Consider the following 19,686-nt stretch of genomic DNA (forward strand, 5'->3'; position numbering starts at 1 on the left):
GATTAAAACAAACTGGTGTCCCAAAAAAACAACAACAGTATTTCCAGGCAAATTGTTTCTCTAAGACAGTGTTTTTCAACCACTGTTCCGTGGCACACTAGTGTGCCGCGAGATGTTGCCTGGTGTGCCGTGGGAAAAATTGAAAAATGACTTTATATATAGTCAATATAGGCACAGAGTTAATTTTTTTCACATTTTCTAATGGTGGTGTGCCTCGAGATTTTTTTCATGAAACAAGTGTGCCTTTGCCCAAAAAAGGTTGAAAAACACTGCTCTAAGAGTAGATTGCTAAGCTTTTATCAATGGGCAAAATGAATACCAGCACAAAAGTCCCATGCAAAAAGAAAAAAAGGTAACTAATATTTTAAATAAGTGCATTATGTTCTAGAGGGTTTTTGGAGATATGTGCTTGTAGCCCTTAGTGTGAAAACATCAACAAAAGTAGAGAGGAACTAGGGAAAGAGGGCAATGACTTTGAGTCTCAGAAGGCATATGGTGGTGTGTGTTTCCTCTAATGTCAAAACTGGCCAGGCCTGAATGCTTATCTAAATGGACAACTCTACAAATAATTAATTTATTGTATTTTCTTGAGTATTTTACTTTTTCTTAAATGGCCACAGAGAGGCATTAAGTGCATAGACTGTCAGTCTTTTTAAATATTTCTAGAAATGCAGAACATATTTAGGGTAGAAAATATGTATTCACGAGTTCTTTAAGCTGTTATTCATCCCCAGGGGAGCCTGTTAGAAATGCATGTTTTGTTTCCGCATAAATTAAAGAGAAACATTTCAGGGTTTTTTTGGGATAGAGAAGGTGGGAGTAATTGCCTTTCTGTTTTCAATTTAGAGTAAACACTTCAGATATAGTTCTGAGAATTTATTGTAAAACCTTCTCCGAACACAAATCTATGATTTGATTGAGTTTAAATGTTCTAAGGAACCAGAAAAGAAATAACTAGGGTTACATATATATTCTCATACCAAGAACAAACTCAGTTGGTCTCTAAGGTGCTACTGGAAAGAATTTCCTATTTTGTTTCTAAACTATATAGATATATTTGGGCTACCAAATTATCTGGTTAGCAGATTTTACTAACCTTATCAATTATCAGATCTGGAGTGTTCAGGATAGCTGCTTTGTATTCTTTATATCAATTGGCTGGAAGATACCAAAAAACATATCCAACATCTGGTCAGATTCTTCATATATTTCTAGCAGAGAGTTGAGTTCTAGAGCTGGCATGCTTTCAGTGAAGCATTGTTATAGCTCTGTATTATGAAGATTATTACTTTGATGCCAACTGGGATGGGAAAATATGAAGACACTTGGTTGAGTAATTATCTACTGAGAGAATTTCAAACTGGGTGTCTTCAGTTCTGCTGTTAATAGGATCAGTTTATGTTTACTCTTGTCTACATAAATAGGATAGCAATAAATGGCATATTTGATAGAATATGGGTGTGAACTCTTAAATTCTTCACTGTGGTGGGTATCATCACTATACAAAGCCAAGTAGTACCCCAAAGGCATACCAAGAAGGGCTGCTGGTCAGTGGCACATGATTTTCATGCAAAAGGTCTCATCCCTAGTGTTTCCAGGTAGAAGTGGGAAAGACTCCCACCTGAGAGCTGCTGCTAGTCAGTGTTGACAATACTAAGCTAGACCTGGTCTTAGTATAAGGTATCTTCCTATATTCAAAGAGATATACATTGCTTCTCTCCAGGGGCCCCTGCCGTATACAGCCTTTCTGTGTACACAGATTCTGCCTCACACAATGAGAGTCATTTTTCCCATTAATATGTAACTTAGAGTGAACATGTAAGATAGCCAGCAATCACTGAGGAATGTTAACAATACCCCATGTGTTCAATTAATGTCCAGATATACAGAGATAAGTAAGTAAATGTGGACAACACTATAATAGTTATAATAAACAATCACTAGTTTAGCTACCATTCTGGAAATTGACCAGATGTATGCAAGATATTCTATGGATTTTGGACTTTCACAATAACATATACAAATTACGGGATGGTGAATGCTCCACCAGTGAAGGCTATGCAGTCTTCAGAATTTTTCAGGCACTCAAAAATACATCAGTGATGGTGCACTGAACTTTGCTGTAGTTCACCTGTGACTATTTGTTGCTAGATGCACATGCTTGCAGAGGTGTGTTGCATGAACACATGGAAAAAATCTTTTACTGCAACGTAACTTGAGAACAGGCAGGTTTGGGATAATAAATGCACAACTACTGTCGACGTACATCAGCATACTTTTCCAGTCACAAATGTTTTAAATACTGGATAACACACATCTGATACAGAAATTATATTATGTACTCATCTTGTTTCAGAAGCCTTTCATCAAGCAATACTTTTGGTTAACTTAATACCAGCACAATTACTTTACTTACCCTGCTGTGCATCAACAAAACCATTTGAGGCTACATTCATTATTTTTTACTATTTACTCCAGCTTTGATTTTTGCACTGACTTCAGTTCATAGTTTATCAATTTTACAATGCAATAAATATCAGAATTGTGAAGTATAAAACTTTACTTGAAGGAAGTATGTTCTATAGGCAGAATCTGGCCATACAAAGCTTCTGTAATCTGTGCTTGACCGAGCAGTTGCATGTGCAAAATGTGAATTTTTTAATGTTTTTAGCTGTGGGGTGCAGACGGTAGAAATCAAGCCCTCTATGGAAAGATTTTTTTCCTCATTCTTCTGAAGTTAATATTTCATTTTAGAGGAAAATTGCACCCACTTCACTGAGCTTGACAGTCTGAAAGCTCCTGCAGTGAGAAGTCCTTCTTTCCTTCTGTAAATAGTAATGTTTTCATATTATGTTGTCACTTTGTGGCCTGTTGCCATCTCGTTGAAAAGTGACTTTTCTTTATGTAGACAGTACAAGTGCCCAGCAAAGAAAAGACGGTAAACTACTTCCCCTTTTTTGATGATATAGCTTTATAAGAAGAAGTATTTCACTGTGTAAAATTGAAAAACCTTTGTTTGGCCATTAAGTCTGAATGTTTCTTGTAATAGGCAATTGGAATGGCAGCAGAGTGAAAAATTATTAAGGGTTATATTATAAAGAGATAACATGTGCTGCAAGTGTTGAGCATGTGGAATCACAAGTAAGAAAATATAAAAATTAATTAACAATAGTGTTGGCTGCAATAATTAGTTGTTCTGGGGCAATACATCATTTCTTTGTTTGCTTCCCTGCATTCTAAATATATTGACGTATCCAAAATAATATTTGTGAATATATGTGAAATATCTATAGCCCTTTTTACCTTTTTAAAAATTCACTAAAATAGTTTACTATCTAATTGTTTTTAATGGCAAAGTTGATAAAGAATTAATATCCTCCTAAATTAAGCAATAGGAAAGGCAATAAGATGTGCCACATTCTCCTGTTGCAGCCCTCCATTTGCATCTAGTAAACCCCAATTCAACCTAAGTAATTAATAAGTGTCCCTTTGGTAAATATGCTAAAAGTAAATTGATACTGTCCTTTATTTCAGAATGTGACCAACAGATTTACATAAGAAGCATTACTGTGAATAAATGAGAATTTTGTATATAAAGCAAAAAAGTTTTATAGAGCAAGGTGATTTGGTTAATTAAAAGCAATGGACTCCACCCCAAGCAGGGAAGTCAGTGAAACAAGATGAGACCTTGGCAACTGCCTCAACATCAAGCAACTATTGCCATAATCACTTTTAAGAGTTTTTGCCCCTTGAACTTCACATACAGGTGGTACATATGGATGTAGGGGAAGAAATGATATGTCATGTTTGAATGACTCGAGACAGTTAGGGCTTCATAAATAACACAGAAATAGAATTGAGCTCAGAAGACCATAGGAATACCCTAGAAAACTGATAAAAAGTACTTTTGACAGCTCATGCACTGCAATTGAGTGAGAACATTTTTAATAACCGTGTTGACTTACTTTTACCAACTTTTTAGCCAGATATAGCAAGAAACCAGATTTGGCAAAATTGATTTGACCTGTTCCATTCTACGATTATTTCTTTAGAAGTGTAGGTTTCCCACCCTTAGCTTTTCACTCTCATATCTGGTGGCATTCATTTTAAGGTGAATTTCCAAGCAATATTTTTTGTTTTCCTCCTATATCATATAGCTTAATGAAGCTACGTTATGAATGACTTGAGGCATCATCAGAAACTTGCCTTCTGAGATCCAAAGTTCATGTATAAGGGCAAAACATGAAAAATAATAAAAGGGGGAGTTTGGGCCCTTTGTTTTACAAAATCAGATGAGCAAACTGCAGCATGTGGACAGAATGTATTGTTTGTGCCTGAACTAGTAGCCTTCATTCCTGCCTGTTGTGTGATAGCTTTAGTTTAACATCCACTCTTTGTCACCATTGTGAGTTTCTTACTATCTTTTCCCTTCTTGCCCCTACCCCAATGCTTTTTTTAAAAAATGCTTTTGCTTTAGAAATCAAATTCGTCTACCACAACTGGAGAGAAGATCACAAAAATGTATGAGCTGGGAAACGAACCAGAGCGCAGAATGTGGGTGGATCGGTATCTCAACTTCATGGAAGAGAGAGGAACACCTGTGGCCAGTCTACCTGCTGTAGGCAAGAAGCCACTAGATCTTTTCAGGCTGTATGTCTGTGTTAAGGAGATTGGAGGTTTAGCACAGGTAAGAAATTCTTATGTCTTGGTTTTCGTTGGCATCCATCTGTCTGGAGAGACAATGGTGTGCGCCTCTGGGATTGAAGTCAGACCGCTGTGTTAGCAGCACCCAAGTCTAAGAACCAGGGCTATTCTGGATTTATTAAGCATATGTGTGTAAGTATTTTCTTGGCTAGCATATAGATATTAGCAACTATAAATAATAATTATGTCTTTCCACTACAGCTATAGAGGGTACATCTCAGTATACCATTTCTGTGAAAAATGTGCAAGTGTCTGTTTTGTCATATGCACCTGTGTTTCAGAGCTGGTATACGCAGTATTGGAATTTAGTTTGCAAGAATTCACATGGTATACACTTCTTTCTCATCACAAGCACAGAAAAATGTCATTGTGCAGCTCTAAGACTTGCAGGCTTTGATATCATATGACATGAAGCAAGATTCATTCTAGTTGGCCACCATATGTAAGGCTTTCAATAAAGTAACTCACTGAATCACAGGTGGGTAGCCGTGTTGGTCTGCCATAGTCAAAACAAAATCGAAAATTCTTTCTAGTAGCACCTTAGAGACCAACTGAGTTTGTTCCTGGTATGAGCTTTCGTGTGCATGCACACTTCTTCGATTTTGTTTTCACTGAATCACCTTAGTATGTTCAAAATCGGTTGCAATTCATTTTGAACCTTTTTTGACTGTATATATTGTTCTACAAAGAGACCACTGATCTCCATCACAAGAAGCCCTGGCATTACAGCACTTGAATTAGGAATTACTAGCTAAATGATCCTTCAACTAGTGGCTATTTTGGAAGAGAAATGGCCTTTCATTTTAATTTTTTATATCAATGTCAAAGCACTTCAACAGTGAAAAAAGGCCTTATTATTGCCATTTTAAATTAGTTTTTAGAAACTGTTGTTTATAATTGGAGTCTGCATGCTTGTTTGTGTGCCAGAGCGAATAAGTACATATTAGGTGGAAGATAGATTGGCTAACTGCACATTACAAGCCTCAGCCCTCCCCAAAGTGTAAAGAGTAGAGAAGTGATGCCTGGCAGAAGATACTGCGTTTTGTATAGCTGTCAACAGGTTCTTTAATGGTTTTATAAGTGTAAATGCTGTTTGTGTGTTACAAACGAGTGTGGGAGTAATGAGCATTAGTTAAAAGAGGCAAAAAACAAAAACAAAAAAACCAAGGCATTAAGTGCTGTGTTTTTAAAAATGTCTCCTGGCTTTCATCAGTCCACTTGGTTGCAATCCACTGATTCTGCTATTTATTTATGCTAGGTTAATAAAAATAAGAAGTGGCGTGAGCTGTCAACCAACCTAAATGTTGGCACTTCAAGCAGCGCAGCCAGCTCCCTGAAAAAACAATATATCCAGTACCTGTTTGCCTTTGAATGCAAGATTGAACGAGGGGAGGAGCCCCCTCCAGAAGTCTTCAGCACGGGGGATACCAAGAAACAACCTAAGATTCAGCCGCCATCTCCTGGTAAGCAGAAGAACTGCAGGAACATTGGTCATGTTTTCTTAAAGTGTAAAGGAGATGTAGTTACTTTTTGCTCTAGACCTCCAGTGCCTCTGTTTGGGATATTCCTATTGAATTTATCAAGCCCCTTAGTTAAACATGTCTTTGTACTCTTCAGCAACCTATATAACCTATATGCTTTCATATTGACATTTGCAAATATTTGTGGTGTGTTCACCTACACTCTTCATCATTTGTACAGAACATGCTCACATTTTTGGTGGTGATAGGCAAAGAAGATTACACTTTAGAGGAAGGGAAGACCCTGGAACAAAACAATACAGTAGGTTTAGTTTGAGATAGAAAGCAGCAGGGAAAGGCAGAGAAAGTGGATGAGAGCTGGCAGAAAAGGAGGAGGAGGAATAGAGGGCTGAGGGAAGGAGGAATGATGGTTGTTTCAATAATGAATATGTCAGAACAATGAGGAAAGGATATTGAGGGAGATGAGTTGAAAGACAGGGAGGAATCAGGAATGGGAGCAGTTAGTGGGTGCAGAAGGAAGTGAGAAGGTTGTGATGGTAGAGATCACATGGGCAAGGAACAAAGAGACCAAGAGCACAGATGGGTGGCAGAGGCATCAGCCCTTCCATCTTTTCTTTGATGACTAGTGCTAGCTTCTGTTTGGCACTGTAGAAGTTGTTTGCTAATGTCTCAGAATATATTATTTACAGTTACAAGAAATCCAGAGGCCAGGTTTAGCAACAGATAGCTTGACACAGGAACTCGGTGCCCAGGTTGTTGTTTTTTCATATTATAGTATTGTTCAGTGGTTCTTATCTACTCATTCTCCAGTATTATTTATATGTGGGGTGTGTGTGGGTGTGTGTGTATACCTGCCACAATTCCCTTTCATGGTCTGTTTAGAACTAAGAGGTCAGTTTCTACACAAGGGAAACTGGGCACAAATCTGACACCAAAATCTCAACATTCATAAACCAGTAGGAAAATTCTCCCATGTCACTACACTGCTGACCTCTCAGCAACGTCAAAGTCATCATCCTTCAACAAAAAAGACTTAAAGCAGAGGATCCAGTGTGAAATTGCTGGACCAGAATGTTATCAGTAAAGTAGATTCTATTCAATTTGGGCTTAATCAGTATTCTGGATTTCTTTCCCACTACAGTTGTTAAATTACAGTAAAAAGATAGTATTATCACAGTGGCTGCTGTTATGAATGGGGTATGCTGTTCTTATCATATATACATCTGGGCTCTGTATAAGAATGTCACAGACCTACTGCAACCCCTTATATTACATGACCACTGCTTTAAAAAAAATGTTTTTTCCTCTGTGCCCATGCATGTGTGTTTGCATGTGTGTGTATCTGCCAACTGAGGGTAACGTTTCATTCATTCATTGAATGAATATGAGCAAATGCCATAATAAAACTTAGTATTAAATGTCCTAAGATTTTTTGTTCTGGTGTTCTTTATTCTTTTCCTAAATTAATTAAATCACTGGCAACAAATTAACATATTTTGAACTAGAGCAATTTTGCCTTTTTTGGTATTTTGGTATGGGATCATATATCCATCCATAAATACCTTCAAATATACCTTATTGTCCATTTTTTACGTGGTGCGCATTATGGTAGGATAATTCATTTCCAGCTATGATGAGAAGTATTATTTTTCCTTCACAAAAACTAGGAAACTTTCATAGCAGTTTAGTGTCCTTTTATTGCAGCATATAAACCCACTAGAAAGATAGAGAACCAAAGTAAAAAATACGGTTGCATACCATCCCAATCTCCGAGTGGTGTGAAATTCCAGGTGCCTACCCAGGGTTCATGTTTCCTTTTGGAAATGAGGCACAGCAGAGACTATGGCGTCTCAATGATATATGGTTTATGTACACATATATACAACCTGAGCCTACGATGGAGGGGTTCACAGCATCGCCACACCAACAATGGTACTGTGTCTCCAATTGCCACAACCTTGGATTCAAGCAGAAATCAGCCATGGCTTTCTCTCTGCCTTTCCAGCCTGCAGCTTTTTCCTCTTAGTCACATCACAGCAAACTGCCCTCAGACTTTTTGCTTCTCACCATCTAAAAGGTAGAGGAGGGACCCCATCCATTTGCTGACTGGCACAGAGCCCCCTTTCCTCTGTTCTCTTTATGGCTATCACATTTCCTTTGTTCCAATGGCCCATCACCCAGGTGATGGCATCAACACAGGAAGTTAGCTTGGCTTATATTTTAACATTTGCTGTGTCCAGGGGTTAGAATGGGTCTGACATCCACAAACTAACAACAAGAAGAATTAGTGTTAGCATTCCCAACCCCACCCCTGTGCAGCTGAACCTCTCATCACCACTCCTTACACCTCTGTACCCTCTAACTGGCATGAAACTGACAGATTTCGAGTACAAAATACCCCGGGCAGCGCCCTGCTGGGGGTGACACTTCGTGTGGTGGCCCCGCCCCCTGGGCTGTTTTTTTTAAAAAAATTCTATGTTTTTTAAGGCTATATTCGGCACTGCCACCCACCCCCCTCACTGGCTGCCCCTGCAGCTCCGCCCAGGCAGCGCTGAAAATAGCCCCCCCTTCCAGCGGCTTTTTTCACCGCGGCATGGAGACAAGGGGCAGGCCAGCGAGGAGGGGTGCCACCCCGTCCTCGATGGCCCGCCCCTTGCCTCTATGCCGAGCTCCGCCGCTGGCTGGCTTGCAGAGCCGGGGCATGGAGAGGGGCAGGCCAGCGAGGAGGGGTGACACCCCTCCTCGCTGGCCTGTCCCTCTCCCTGCCCCGACTCACGCTCCACCAAGGGAGCCCGGGCGGTGGCTTAGGGTGTCTCTGCGGGCTGCAGAGACTCCCGAATCCGCTGCCCGGCACCCCTTCGTGCCACTGCCGGGTGGCGGCTTCAGGAGACTTTGCAGCCCGCAGAGACTCCCGAAGCTATCGCCCGGCACCCCCGGGGGCGGGGCATCGCGTGTGTCATGATGTGCCGCGATGCCCCGCCCCCAGGGGTGCCTCTTGGCTTCCCGCCCCGGACAGCCAAAGGGCTAGAAACGCCCCTGATCAACAGCACTGTACATAGTTCAAAGAACTTTTCTTTGGTCAAAATGGAAACTTCTTCTGACACATCCCCAAAACCCCAGAGCTTAGGGACTTAAAAAGGAAGGTGTGTTTTGTTTACTGTGGGAGAGGGAAATGTAAAACAGGTCTACACCAAGAAAGACTCTTTCTAGATGAAAGAACTTTAGCACACGGAATCCTGCTGAGGTATAGATTCTGCAAAATGCATAAGGACTGGTCTCCTAATTGTCAGCATTTGTTCTTTTTAAACAGTTTATGAATCCATTGGCACTGTAAACCACACAAAAGAACTCGTGTTGCAAGTTGGGCTAGATAAACTTGCTGTGGCTTGGAAGCAGAATAAGATACTACTAAAAACAGGAAACAGTCCTGTCATTTCTGCATTCACTCCTTTGAACTATGTTTTACTAGTACAAAGTCAATGCTGAAACAGATTTCTCATCAGCATCTGCTGAAAGCAGGAAAAGGAATTTATATATGAGACTAAATTAAGCTCTCCAATTTCCTCCTAGCCACTTCACTGGCTGTATTTAGGATATAATTAAATTTCATTTTACATACAGTACTAGTGTTTGAAAGGTCTCACTTTTGATACTGGTTTGCACTGTGTTTTGAATCTTCTTCCCCCACCTCTTGTCCCACTGAAAGTGGTTTTGGGGTCTAACTTCAGCCAAATAATAGTGTCTTACTATGTACCGGAACATTGTATGTTTCATTTTTACATGTTCAGTATTTAAGAGTGAAATGCCAGCACACTATTTTACAGCTGTCCTGGCTCTTTGAAAAAGGATGCTAATATTTCAACTTGAAAATTAGAAAGGTGTTCTAAACATGCATGCTAACTTTCATAAGTTTCATTATAATAAGAATATAGACAAATGAGTCTTTGCCATGAGCATGGCAATAATTTTTTAAAAAAAAAATTAATAAGATTTATTTATTTTTCATTACAATATTGAGTGCATCACATCTTATATTCCCATTATAAATGAAAATAAATTCTGATATATTTGCAGCAAACAGATAAGGGAGTTGAGCTGTGGTTCTAATTTAAAATTTAGAATCTTATCCTGAATATGTGTGCCAAATATCTCAGGGATAGTAGTATCTCAGGGGTAAAGGCACGTCCTTCTCCCTCAAAAAAAACCCCGAAGGATGCCACCCACAGCAAATGCAACCATGTATACATAGTACTTTCATGCACATTGCATGTTTGTGCATGCTTTACACATGCTTATTCTGCCACTTGACATAAAAGAAGGTTCTAGCCAATGTTTTCTCGGTTGTTTTTTCTCTCCCTGTGGCTTATATATTGTTCACCAATTCGTCAGGAGGAATTGGACTGCTACACCTAGGGAGCAAGACAGAGAATCTTATTCAGTGGAGTGCAGACTTCCTCACATATCAGCCAAGATACTCTCATTCTAAGGCTCTGATCCTAACAATCCTAACTTGTTTCAAAGTGCCGTGTAGTGCTGTGTTAGAATATTTCTGACCCAGTCATTACCATCTGAATGCATGTGTGCAGCATCTGCTGCGATTCATGAAACGCCATTCACTCCTACTCAATAAATCCTATCAGAAGGGAACATGCCAAGGTGTTGCCCCAAGGTATGAGCTTTTGCAAACATCCCTGCATGCTGTGGGGTTCATACGGCCTCATCCTTGGCTGATATGTGGATCTGTTTATTGTTTTTCTGTTTCACCAGATAGTCAGAGAGAACTGAGCCAAATACTTCAAAGACTCCTGCCTCTGTGATGTTAGCAGAGGGCTCATTATAGCAAATCCGTAAAAGTTTGAGACTCTACTACAACAGAGAGCACCGAGGAGCTGCTCCCTGGGTTTCCTTGGCAGCTGAGATGCAACACAAGGAGGAGGGAGGAGAGGGGAGGCGGGTGTAAGCCAGTCATTTAATTAGTAAGTCTGTAACCAAAAACCCATCTATCTTTGCTGGCAGGTGGCTGACTGAATTTCTATTATTAGCTGACAGGTGATGTCACAAAATCTGTCATGCAGCCAACCAGGGAATCCCCAGCGGAAGATAAACGAGAGAGGGGTCTGGGTTATAAACAAAGGTGCCCTTTGATTGACCTCCATTCACTGTGGACATGTGATGCATCCTGTGAAACCTCCCACCGCTTCCCCCACCCTTGTCAGAATTAGGGCACTGAGTTCATGCTGTGTAAATTATGTTCCCAGCGTGGCGTCTGGCTGTTAAGACTGAAGTATGTGAATGTACTTAACCTTCAGTAACCTTTCCATTGTTTACTTTAGAGTATACATTTGTAGCTTCTGGCAAAAGGTAGGGATATCCTAGAGAGCATGTTAGGCCTCTTATTAATGAAGTTCCAAGAGGTTATAGTCACACACACCCCATTTCTAGCCTGATTTTTTTGGGGGGGAGGGGAATAGCTGGGAGACTGCTGGCAAGTAGAAGAGGTTTCATTCTCTCCCTCCCCTCTTCTTTTTATTATTAACTGGATAGTATGATTAGGTGGGCATGGCAAATGAAAAAGATGTCTGAAACTATTCTAGCAACTCGCCAAGTGCTGCTGTGGTGCAGCTGCTACTCATTGCACAGTGACAGTGCTTTCCAGATTACATTCCTTAGCCATAAAGAGTTCATCCCAAGCTTTTGACCAGGCTTCCTCAACCTCGGCCCTCCAGATGTTTTTGGCCTACAACTCCCATGATCCCTAGCTAGCAGGACCGGTGGTCAGGGATGGTGGGAATTGTAGTGTCAACACACTGGAAAACTGAGGTTGAGGAAGCCTGCTTTTGACGCATTACAGGATCCACATTCAGAATTTGTTACTCACTTTTCTGCCTGCTCCTGTCCTTTGGGTGATGTAGCTGAGTTAGTTTCAGGCCACCTTCTGTCTGATTTTTATTATTTAAAAAGAATTGCTTTTTTAATAAAAAAAAGACAGATTCAGCACAGGCTTTTCTTCCTTTTCAGCCCTTAATTGCTTGTCGCATCTTCCCCCCCCCCCACTTGCACATGTTTATGGGTATCCAATCAGGCCTAGATTTTATAGGTAGTCATGGATTGTGAACAGCAACATGTTAAACAATGGCATCCACAGCCCCACAAAGATGTAATGGCCACCAACTTGTTGGCTTTGAAAGGAGATTAGTCAAAATCATAAAGGATACGCCTATCAGTGGGTACTAGCCATGGTGGCTGGGTATTACCTCCAGTATTGGGGACAGTGTGTCTCTGAATACAAGTTGCTGGGAAGCACAAGTGGAAAACGTTGTTTTGTACTCGTCCTGCTTGCAAGTTTGCCATAGGAATCTGGGTGGCCACTGGGTGAGATCAGAACCATTGTTTAGATGCAGCAGGGCTTTTCTAAGGTTCTTAGCCTGCTTTGTCTTGAAGGGATAGACATTAGGAGCACAGTATTCAATTGGCTTTGCTTGTTCCTGACAAACAGAACCCAGAATGTGGTGCAGGGATACTTCTTCTCTTCCCCCTTGGTTCTGAGATTCCACAGAGCTCCATTTGCCCAAGAGGGTGTATTTTTTAGCATTTGGAAAGATCCTAGTGTGTTGAGAGCAGCCAGGTGCATTTGTGCATGTACATGCATGCATGCATGCATGCACAGACAGCAGGAGGGGAAGCATGAATGCTATATCCTGTAGAAATTAACTTGAGTTACACCAGATACTCCAGGATTAATTGGGTTTGAAGGCCCTAGCGCCTCTGAGAGGAGAGCATGGGATTGCAGTAAGGTTACATTTTGGATGTGAAGTGAACGTCCTTTTTTGGAGTGACACTGTGGATTTTCCTGTCATTTCTGCCCCGGCATTACATGTGGTAGAGCTGGGGCTGAGAATGTTCCTCTGACTGCCCATCCCTTTGAAATCGGTTGGTTCTGGTTCTACACTCTGTACTTATGGTTTAGAGTGGATAGGTGGGGAGTTGGGACTAGGAAAGGCAGGGAGTTTAACGATTTGTAATTAATCTAAAACTCCACCCCTCAGTGCTACTTTAGAAGTAATTTGTGGTTTTAAAAGTGTTGATTACATATTTTAATGTCACAAGAAGTGGTAGTGGCGTATAGAGTAAGTTGCTTCAGATCAATGTGAGACAAGCGACTAACAAATATTAATACTAATACAGCAATAACTTCTTGCAGTCCTCCTTAGCAATAATTCAGGGGTCATTGACTAACAAAGCTGTAGACCTCTTGTGCACCTGAGTTCCACCATGACCTCTGAGATCGCTTTTTGGTGCATTAGTTCTGTGCAACAAATTAGAACCATATGAGCCCATAGAAGAAAGGTGTCTTCAGTGTTTGCCGTGGAGCTCTGGACCTCCTGATGCTCATCAAAAAAACTTCCACAGACCCTGTTGTACCTTATTTATTTGGATAAGTCCCCCCCCCCCAAAAAAAATCATAATAATAATAATGATGGTGCTGGTGCTGGTGATGATAATAATGGTAAAGTTGTTGCCTGACCTGAACCTCTCCAGACTGGACAGATTATCAGTAAAAAAATAAAGTATTGGAAAGCAATACTTCAAAATCCTTTGAAATATACTCGGGCCCTTAGAATTAGCTCTTTTGTTTCACATTTGAGGCTCAAGCCCATGGCTTCCACTGCATGCCACATTTTGCAGCTGTTTATTATAGCTAGTAGTTTCAAAAACAACAACCAGCAGGTAGAAACCTAGCCTACAAATTCACAGTTGGGTATCTTGTTTTCCTTTCTCTTTTTATGTCAGACATATTTATATGACTAGACACTGTGAGAGAGATCATTATTTTGCCCCCAAAACAGAGTATATTTGTGCTTCCTGCAAATGTTACAAGTATGTTCTACAAACGATTAGCTTTTGTTTCTTAGACTGAATTTAGTTAGAATTAAGGACGCGAGTGGCGCTGTGGTCTAAACCACAGAGTCTAGGGCTTGCTAATCAGAAGGTTGGCGGTTCGAATCCCTGTGACGGGGTGAGCTCCCGTTGCTCGGTCCCTGCTCCTGCCAACCTAGCAGTTTGAAAGCATGCAGTGCAAGCAGATAAATAGGTACCACTCCGGCGGGAAGGTAAACGGCGTTTCTGTGCGCTGCTCTGGTTCGCCAGAAGCGGCTTAGTCATGCTGGCCACATGACCCGGACGCTGTACGCCGGCTCCCTCAGCCAGTAAAACGAGATGAGCACCGCAACCCCAGAGTCATCCGCGACTGGACCTAATGGTCAGGGGTCCCTTTACCTTTAAGGTACGGCTAAGCAAAATCGATGCTTAATGTGCTGAGGAAAGGTTGAAATATAGTGTGAGATGAGTATTTGATATTTTCTAGTCAACAGCTTATGAATTCTCAGCTTTTTTCAGTTTTGTGTTTGTTGAATCAGAAATAACCGCTGCTAATGGTTCCAGTATTTCAGGAAGCAGTAAATGGACAGGACAAACCCCAAAGACTCAAATAGCACCTGTTTATAGAACTGATTTAGACACTATAATATTCATCCGAGGATAATTCTATAAGCTCAAGATACCATGAATCTGTCAATTCCCATAGTTATAGGCTACAATAAAAGTAATTTGGGGTTCTACTCATAATGAAGCATTAGGATCACTACCTTTGCAGAAGGCATCTCATGTCTACGCTTTATTAAAATGGGAACTTTTCTTCCACATGCGTCACTTGAGATGACATGGTCCTTGGAACAGTCATCTAATCAGAAGATTAGTTCTGCCTTTTTTGTTGGTGTCTGGGGTAGGATGAGGGAAGATCAGCATTCTCTCAATTTAATTGTTTCTTGTGAGGCATCTAGTGATCCAGTGAGAGGATTAGACATAGGGAATGTGACCTATTATTTAGAGATGTGTTCAACCACCACCCTGAATCCCAACCATCTTGGCTTAAGCCGTAGACTCATCTCTTAGATATACAAAAGACAGGAATTTAGTAACATAAAACATCTCAGGCACCAGGTATATTCAGAGAAAACAAAATATTGATGGGCACTTGCTCTCTGTCTCCCCCTCTTGGTTTCATGGTTATTTATTTTCCCACATGCCTAATATTTATTCTCCTGTTTTGAATCTTCCAGCAAATTCGGGTTCCCTTCAAGGTCCACAGACACCTCAGTCAACTGGTAGCAATTCCATGACTGAAGTACCAGGTGACCTCAAGCCTCCAACACCAGCATCTACACCTCATGGACAAATGACACCTCTGCAGGGCAACAGGTAGTATATTTTCTTTCCCCTTTCTTAGAGCCTGTCTGGACTTTGTACTGTATCTTTCTTTCAGGGATGATTTCTTGTGGCTCAGAATTCAATGTATTGTAGTTGTGGAAATCTCATTGGTATTTGTGATATGATTGCATGTCATGGGAATCTTAACTCCATAATCCCTTGCCCCACCGTGTTTGATCCTGACCCCAGTGCCCAGGCATGAAAGAGGGTGCTATCATGGGACCTTGAATTGCATGGACTCAGTGTAAAGTGGGAGGAAGCTTGTTATAATGGTCATCCCCCCTCCCCCCCCGGTGAGTGTTTAGGCTTTGTCTTGAAATTTGCACTCATTGCTGGTCAAAATACAGAAGGTTTCTCCAGGCACTGTCTTGAGACTAGCTAGTTTCAGCTTACATGTGAGTTTGCAGGCTCAGTCTTTTACTCTGGAACTCATATCACTTGCATTGCTTCAGGACACTTATGAAAAGGTCCCGTTCCCCCCCCCCCCCGCCATATTATTATTATTATTATTATTATTATTATTATTATTATTATTATTAAATTTCTGTAGCACCCATCATCCGAGGATCATAGGGTAGTTTACTATATGAAAACACAAATGCCTAGAATGGTTTTGAAAGTGGGTTTTGAAAGTGGTCTGTCAAAGTAAAATGGTAAAAGTATAAAACCGATGGAGTTTTTTAGAGCAATTTAACTCACTGAACTTCATGGCTCGCCATCTAATAAGGTATCACAATGTGTGTTTCTGTTTCCATGACATTAATGCTTTCTTTTCCTCTGTCTCTTTAGAAATAGTTCCATTAGTGTGCATGATCCCTTTTCAGATGTAAGTGATTCGACATTCCCAAAGCGAAACTCCATGACCCCAAATGCACCCTATCAGCAGACTATGAATATGCCAGATATGATGGGAAGAATGCCCTATGAACCGAATAAGGACCCTTTTGGTGGGATGAGAAAAGGTATATTCTATTTCCTAGCTACTTTATTCCGGTATGTGTATGTGTATATGAATTCCCTGTATGATACTGTTCTCACTGTTCTCTGCTTTTTATTAAATTTCATAAGCTATAGGTGCTCTTTCAGGGTTTGGTGTAGAATCATAGAATCATAGAGTTGGAAGAGAGCACAAGGGCCATCCAGTCCAACCCCCTGCCAAGCAGGAAACACCATCAAAGCATTCCTGACAGATGGCTGTCAAGCCTCTGCTTAAAGATCTGCTTAAAGGTGTGGTTTGGACGGAGGGATATTTCTATAAAAGGGAAAAGGATTGTCAGCAAAGTTTTAAAAACGCACTGCTAGGCTACAGTCCTACGCACAGCTATCTGGGAGTAAGTGCCAATTAATTTCATGTGTGCTCCTGTTTTCTTCTCTGCTTCCAGTGCCTGGAAACAGTGAACCCTTCATGACCCCTGGACAGATGCCCAACAGTGGAATGCAGGAAATGTACAACCAAACTCCCTCGGGGGCAATGTCCACCATGGGCATGGGCCAGCGCCAGCAGTTTCCCTATGGAAGTGGTTATGACCGGAGGTGAGTGACTCTGTCATTTTTAAAAGAAGTACCTGTCTTTTTTGCTCCTCTCTTACAATGGCATTCTATACTGACGACTTCACATCATCTAGGCCAGGGATGGGAAACCCATGGCCATCCAGGTAATGTTGGACTATAGCCAGGTGCAGCCCCAAAAACTTTTGCGGAGCTACAGGCTCCCTATCTGTAATGTAGCAATCTCCTGAATCAATTAGAGTAAAATCATTAGTAAAAACTGAGTCTATCCCCCCCCCTACAAGGAATCAGTAAGTGAGGGGTGTAGCTGCATAAGCAAATTTAGGTATGTTGTTGGGTATATTTGAATTCTTATTTGGAGGGGTATCATCATGAATGAGCTGAAGTGTGTTTGCTCTTAATGAACATTTTAGCCCTGGCAAACTGCACTCCACTCTTTTGGGTGATTTTGTAGACTCCTTTGCAAAAGGGTGTAGAAATGTTCATGAGGAGGTGGGTGTCAGAAAGAGGGAGCAGGTCCCCATTGCCAAAGCATAGTTGACAAATGGGGCAAAATGTGGGTGCACATTTGCATGTGCACCTGACTGCATGTCCCATTGAAAGTAATCCAGTGTATATCCAAACTTTGATCTCTGCCATGTACACAGCACTACTTTGAGTAGGATGCATATCCTCATTTATATTTTGACCCAACAAGCACAACTACATGTAATTGGAATAAAAGTCTTACCTTGGCAGCCAGTGAAACGAACAGCAGAGCAAGACAGAGAGTGTCAGCATGGTTACTTGTGCATTTCCCTCCAGCTATTTAGAGTTAGGTCAGTGGGAGAGCTTTCTTTGCCCTAAGTGATATCACCATGTAGCCAGGTCTGATTGTCTATATGATGGTGATTGCTTGGGATCAAGCACAAAAGTCTTTTTAGGTAAAATAATAATAATCATAATAATAATTGCACTCAAATAGTTTGGGAAGGGGAACAATGGCTGGATACAAATATGGCAAAATGCATGAAAGAATGGAAGGTACAAGGGTTTTTGCAAACCTTTTTTTCTCTCTCTTCAAAATAGTGACATTTGCAGTGAATATCAGTGAATTGGGCACAGCACTAGTAAAACAAAAAAACAAAAAGCTCCTTTTTCTTCTTTTCAATAAAAACAAAGCATGCAGACTATGTTTTGCTCTATATCCCAGTAATTTAGCTTCCTGCCTCTGTCTTTGAGAGGCACTGCTCCTGTGATGTGGTCATAACTATAATCCCATTGTCATTGGTTCAGTAGCTAGAATGGATTATTTCTTAATTATATTAATAAAGACTTTTGAAAAAGCTATTAGTGGAGATTCCTTCATTGCATGGGTTGGATTAGATGACCTTCAGGATCCCTCCCACTTCTACAGATCTATGATTCTATTATAAGCGCTGGATACCAGCAGAAAGGATCAGTGCAGAGGAAAATACATTTTACCAGTTAGAAGTGTTTTGTCCCACAACTTCACTAAAGAGCTAAATAACAAATTTGCCTACACACACACACACAACTATTTTCTTTAAAAAGTGAATCTGCAACATGAAACTCTAATTATTAGAAATAATCTCTACCAAATATTCTCAAAACATCCAGTGTTCGATGGCCAAACTAAAATTAAGCTAATTTGAAAACATCTTGAATTTTGTCAAACTAAGTTGTTTTGTGATTTTTTTTACTGTTAGGAATAGAAGTCACAGAACTGTAAGTGGCATGTCATTTGTCCCTCCCCCCTCCCAGTTATGTGTAGCTATTTCCATGTTTCAGGTTTCAGTAGGCTGAATTTTACAATCAAGAGCAGCATAAAATAGGTGCCATAAATTTATTCCTTGAGGAAATAAACTGCAGTGGTCTCAATGACACTTTGAGTCCCTGAGAGGTCTGGAGCCCAAACTGGCTATGCCTTAATTTTATAATTATTTTTTTAGCACATTGAGAGAATAAGTGCTTTTTACAGCATGAGGTTTCCTTTGTCATTTTTAGGTCGGATCATGGGCTGGGTCCTGAAGGCAGTATGGGAGCACCTGGTCAAAGCAACATGGTGCCTTCAAACAGTGACCCAAGCATGTACTCTCCTAACCGTTACCCTGGGCAGCAAAGGTGAACAACAATTTAATTTGTTTCAAATGCCTGTGTTTAGTATATGTGCTGCCGAAGTGAGCACTTCAAATGCCTGTGTTAACCAGATAATTTTAAATCTTAAGACCCACTGGGCAGAAGGTGCAATTTACCAAGCATTGTCACTGTGTAGCCTCTTTTCTTTCAATGGGATTTCTGCCGTTCCCTGGCATCATTGACTCCTTTGAGAACAGTAGCAATGGCTCAGCAACCATGTCGGTGGGGTGTTTCCAGAACTTACAGGAGCTTGATGTCTGGCTTTTCATTATTTCAGTTTTGGATTATAACAGTGCTCATTTTGAACTTCTAGAGAACATGGGATAGCAAAAGCCCTTTTACTTCCATAAATCAAAATAAAACTGTTGTTTTGCTCCTATATACTGGTACACGTGAAGTACTGTTCTCAACCTTTTACTTTAAATTTAGTCATTAAATGTTGAGGCTCCCATGTCTTTCTTTGGTTGCGACATTTTGTAAACAAATTAATTGAGATTCCTTGAGATATGGCTTATGTTTTTCAGTGGAACCCTCTAGGAGCTAGAATTCCAGCATATATATGCACAGACCTCTCTCACTTGCAGAC

The 19,686-nt window shown here is 40.7% G+C and overlaps 1 protein-coding gene across 8 annotated transcripts in view; it reads left to right on the top strand.

Moving 5' to 3' along the window:
* The window catches only part of ARID1B (AT-rich interaction domain 1B), a 440,842-nt gene that overhangs the window by 406,329 nt on the left and 14,827 nt on the right, over positions 1-19,686 (top strand). For 4 of the 8 annotated variants that reach the window (XM_033144054.1, XM_033144053.1, XM_033144061.1 and 1 more), the window contains 6 exons: positions 4,478-4,687; positions 5,963-6,167; positions 15,305-15,443; positions 16,242-16,414; positions 16,835-16,985; positions 18,969-19,085. In XM_033144054.1, coding sequence (XP_032999945.1) covers positions 4,478-4,687; positions 5,963-6,167; positions 15,305-15,443; positions 16,242-16,414; positions 16,835-16,985; positions 18,969-19,085 — 995 coding nt within the window. The remainder of the gene's footprint in view (positions 1-4,477; positions 4,688-5,962; positions 6,168-15,304; positions 15,444-16,241; positions 16,415-16,834; positions 16,986-18,968; positions 19,086-19,686) is intronic. The other 4 variants (XM_033144057.1, XM_033144058.1, XM_033144059.1 and 1 more) reach the window with 1 other exon arrangement.

Source organism: Lacerta agilis, chromosome 3, assembly GCF_009819535.1.
Source record: "Lacerta agilis isolate rLacAgi1 chromosome 3, rLacAgi1.pri, whole genome shotgun sequence".
Taxonomy (NCBI): Eukaryota; Metazoa; Chordata; class Lepidosauria; order Squamata; family Lacertidae; genus Lacerta; species Lacerta agilis.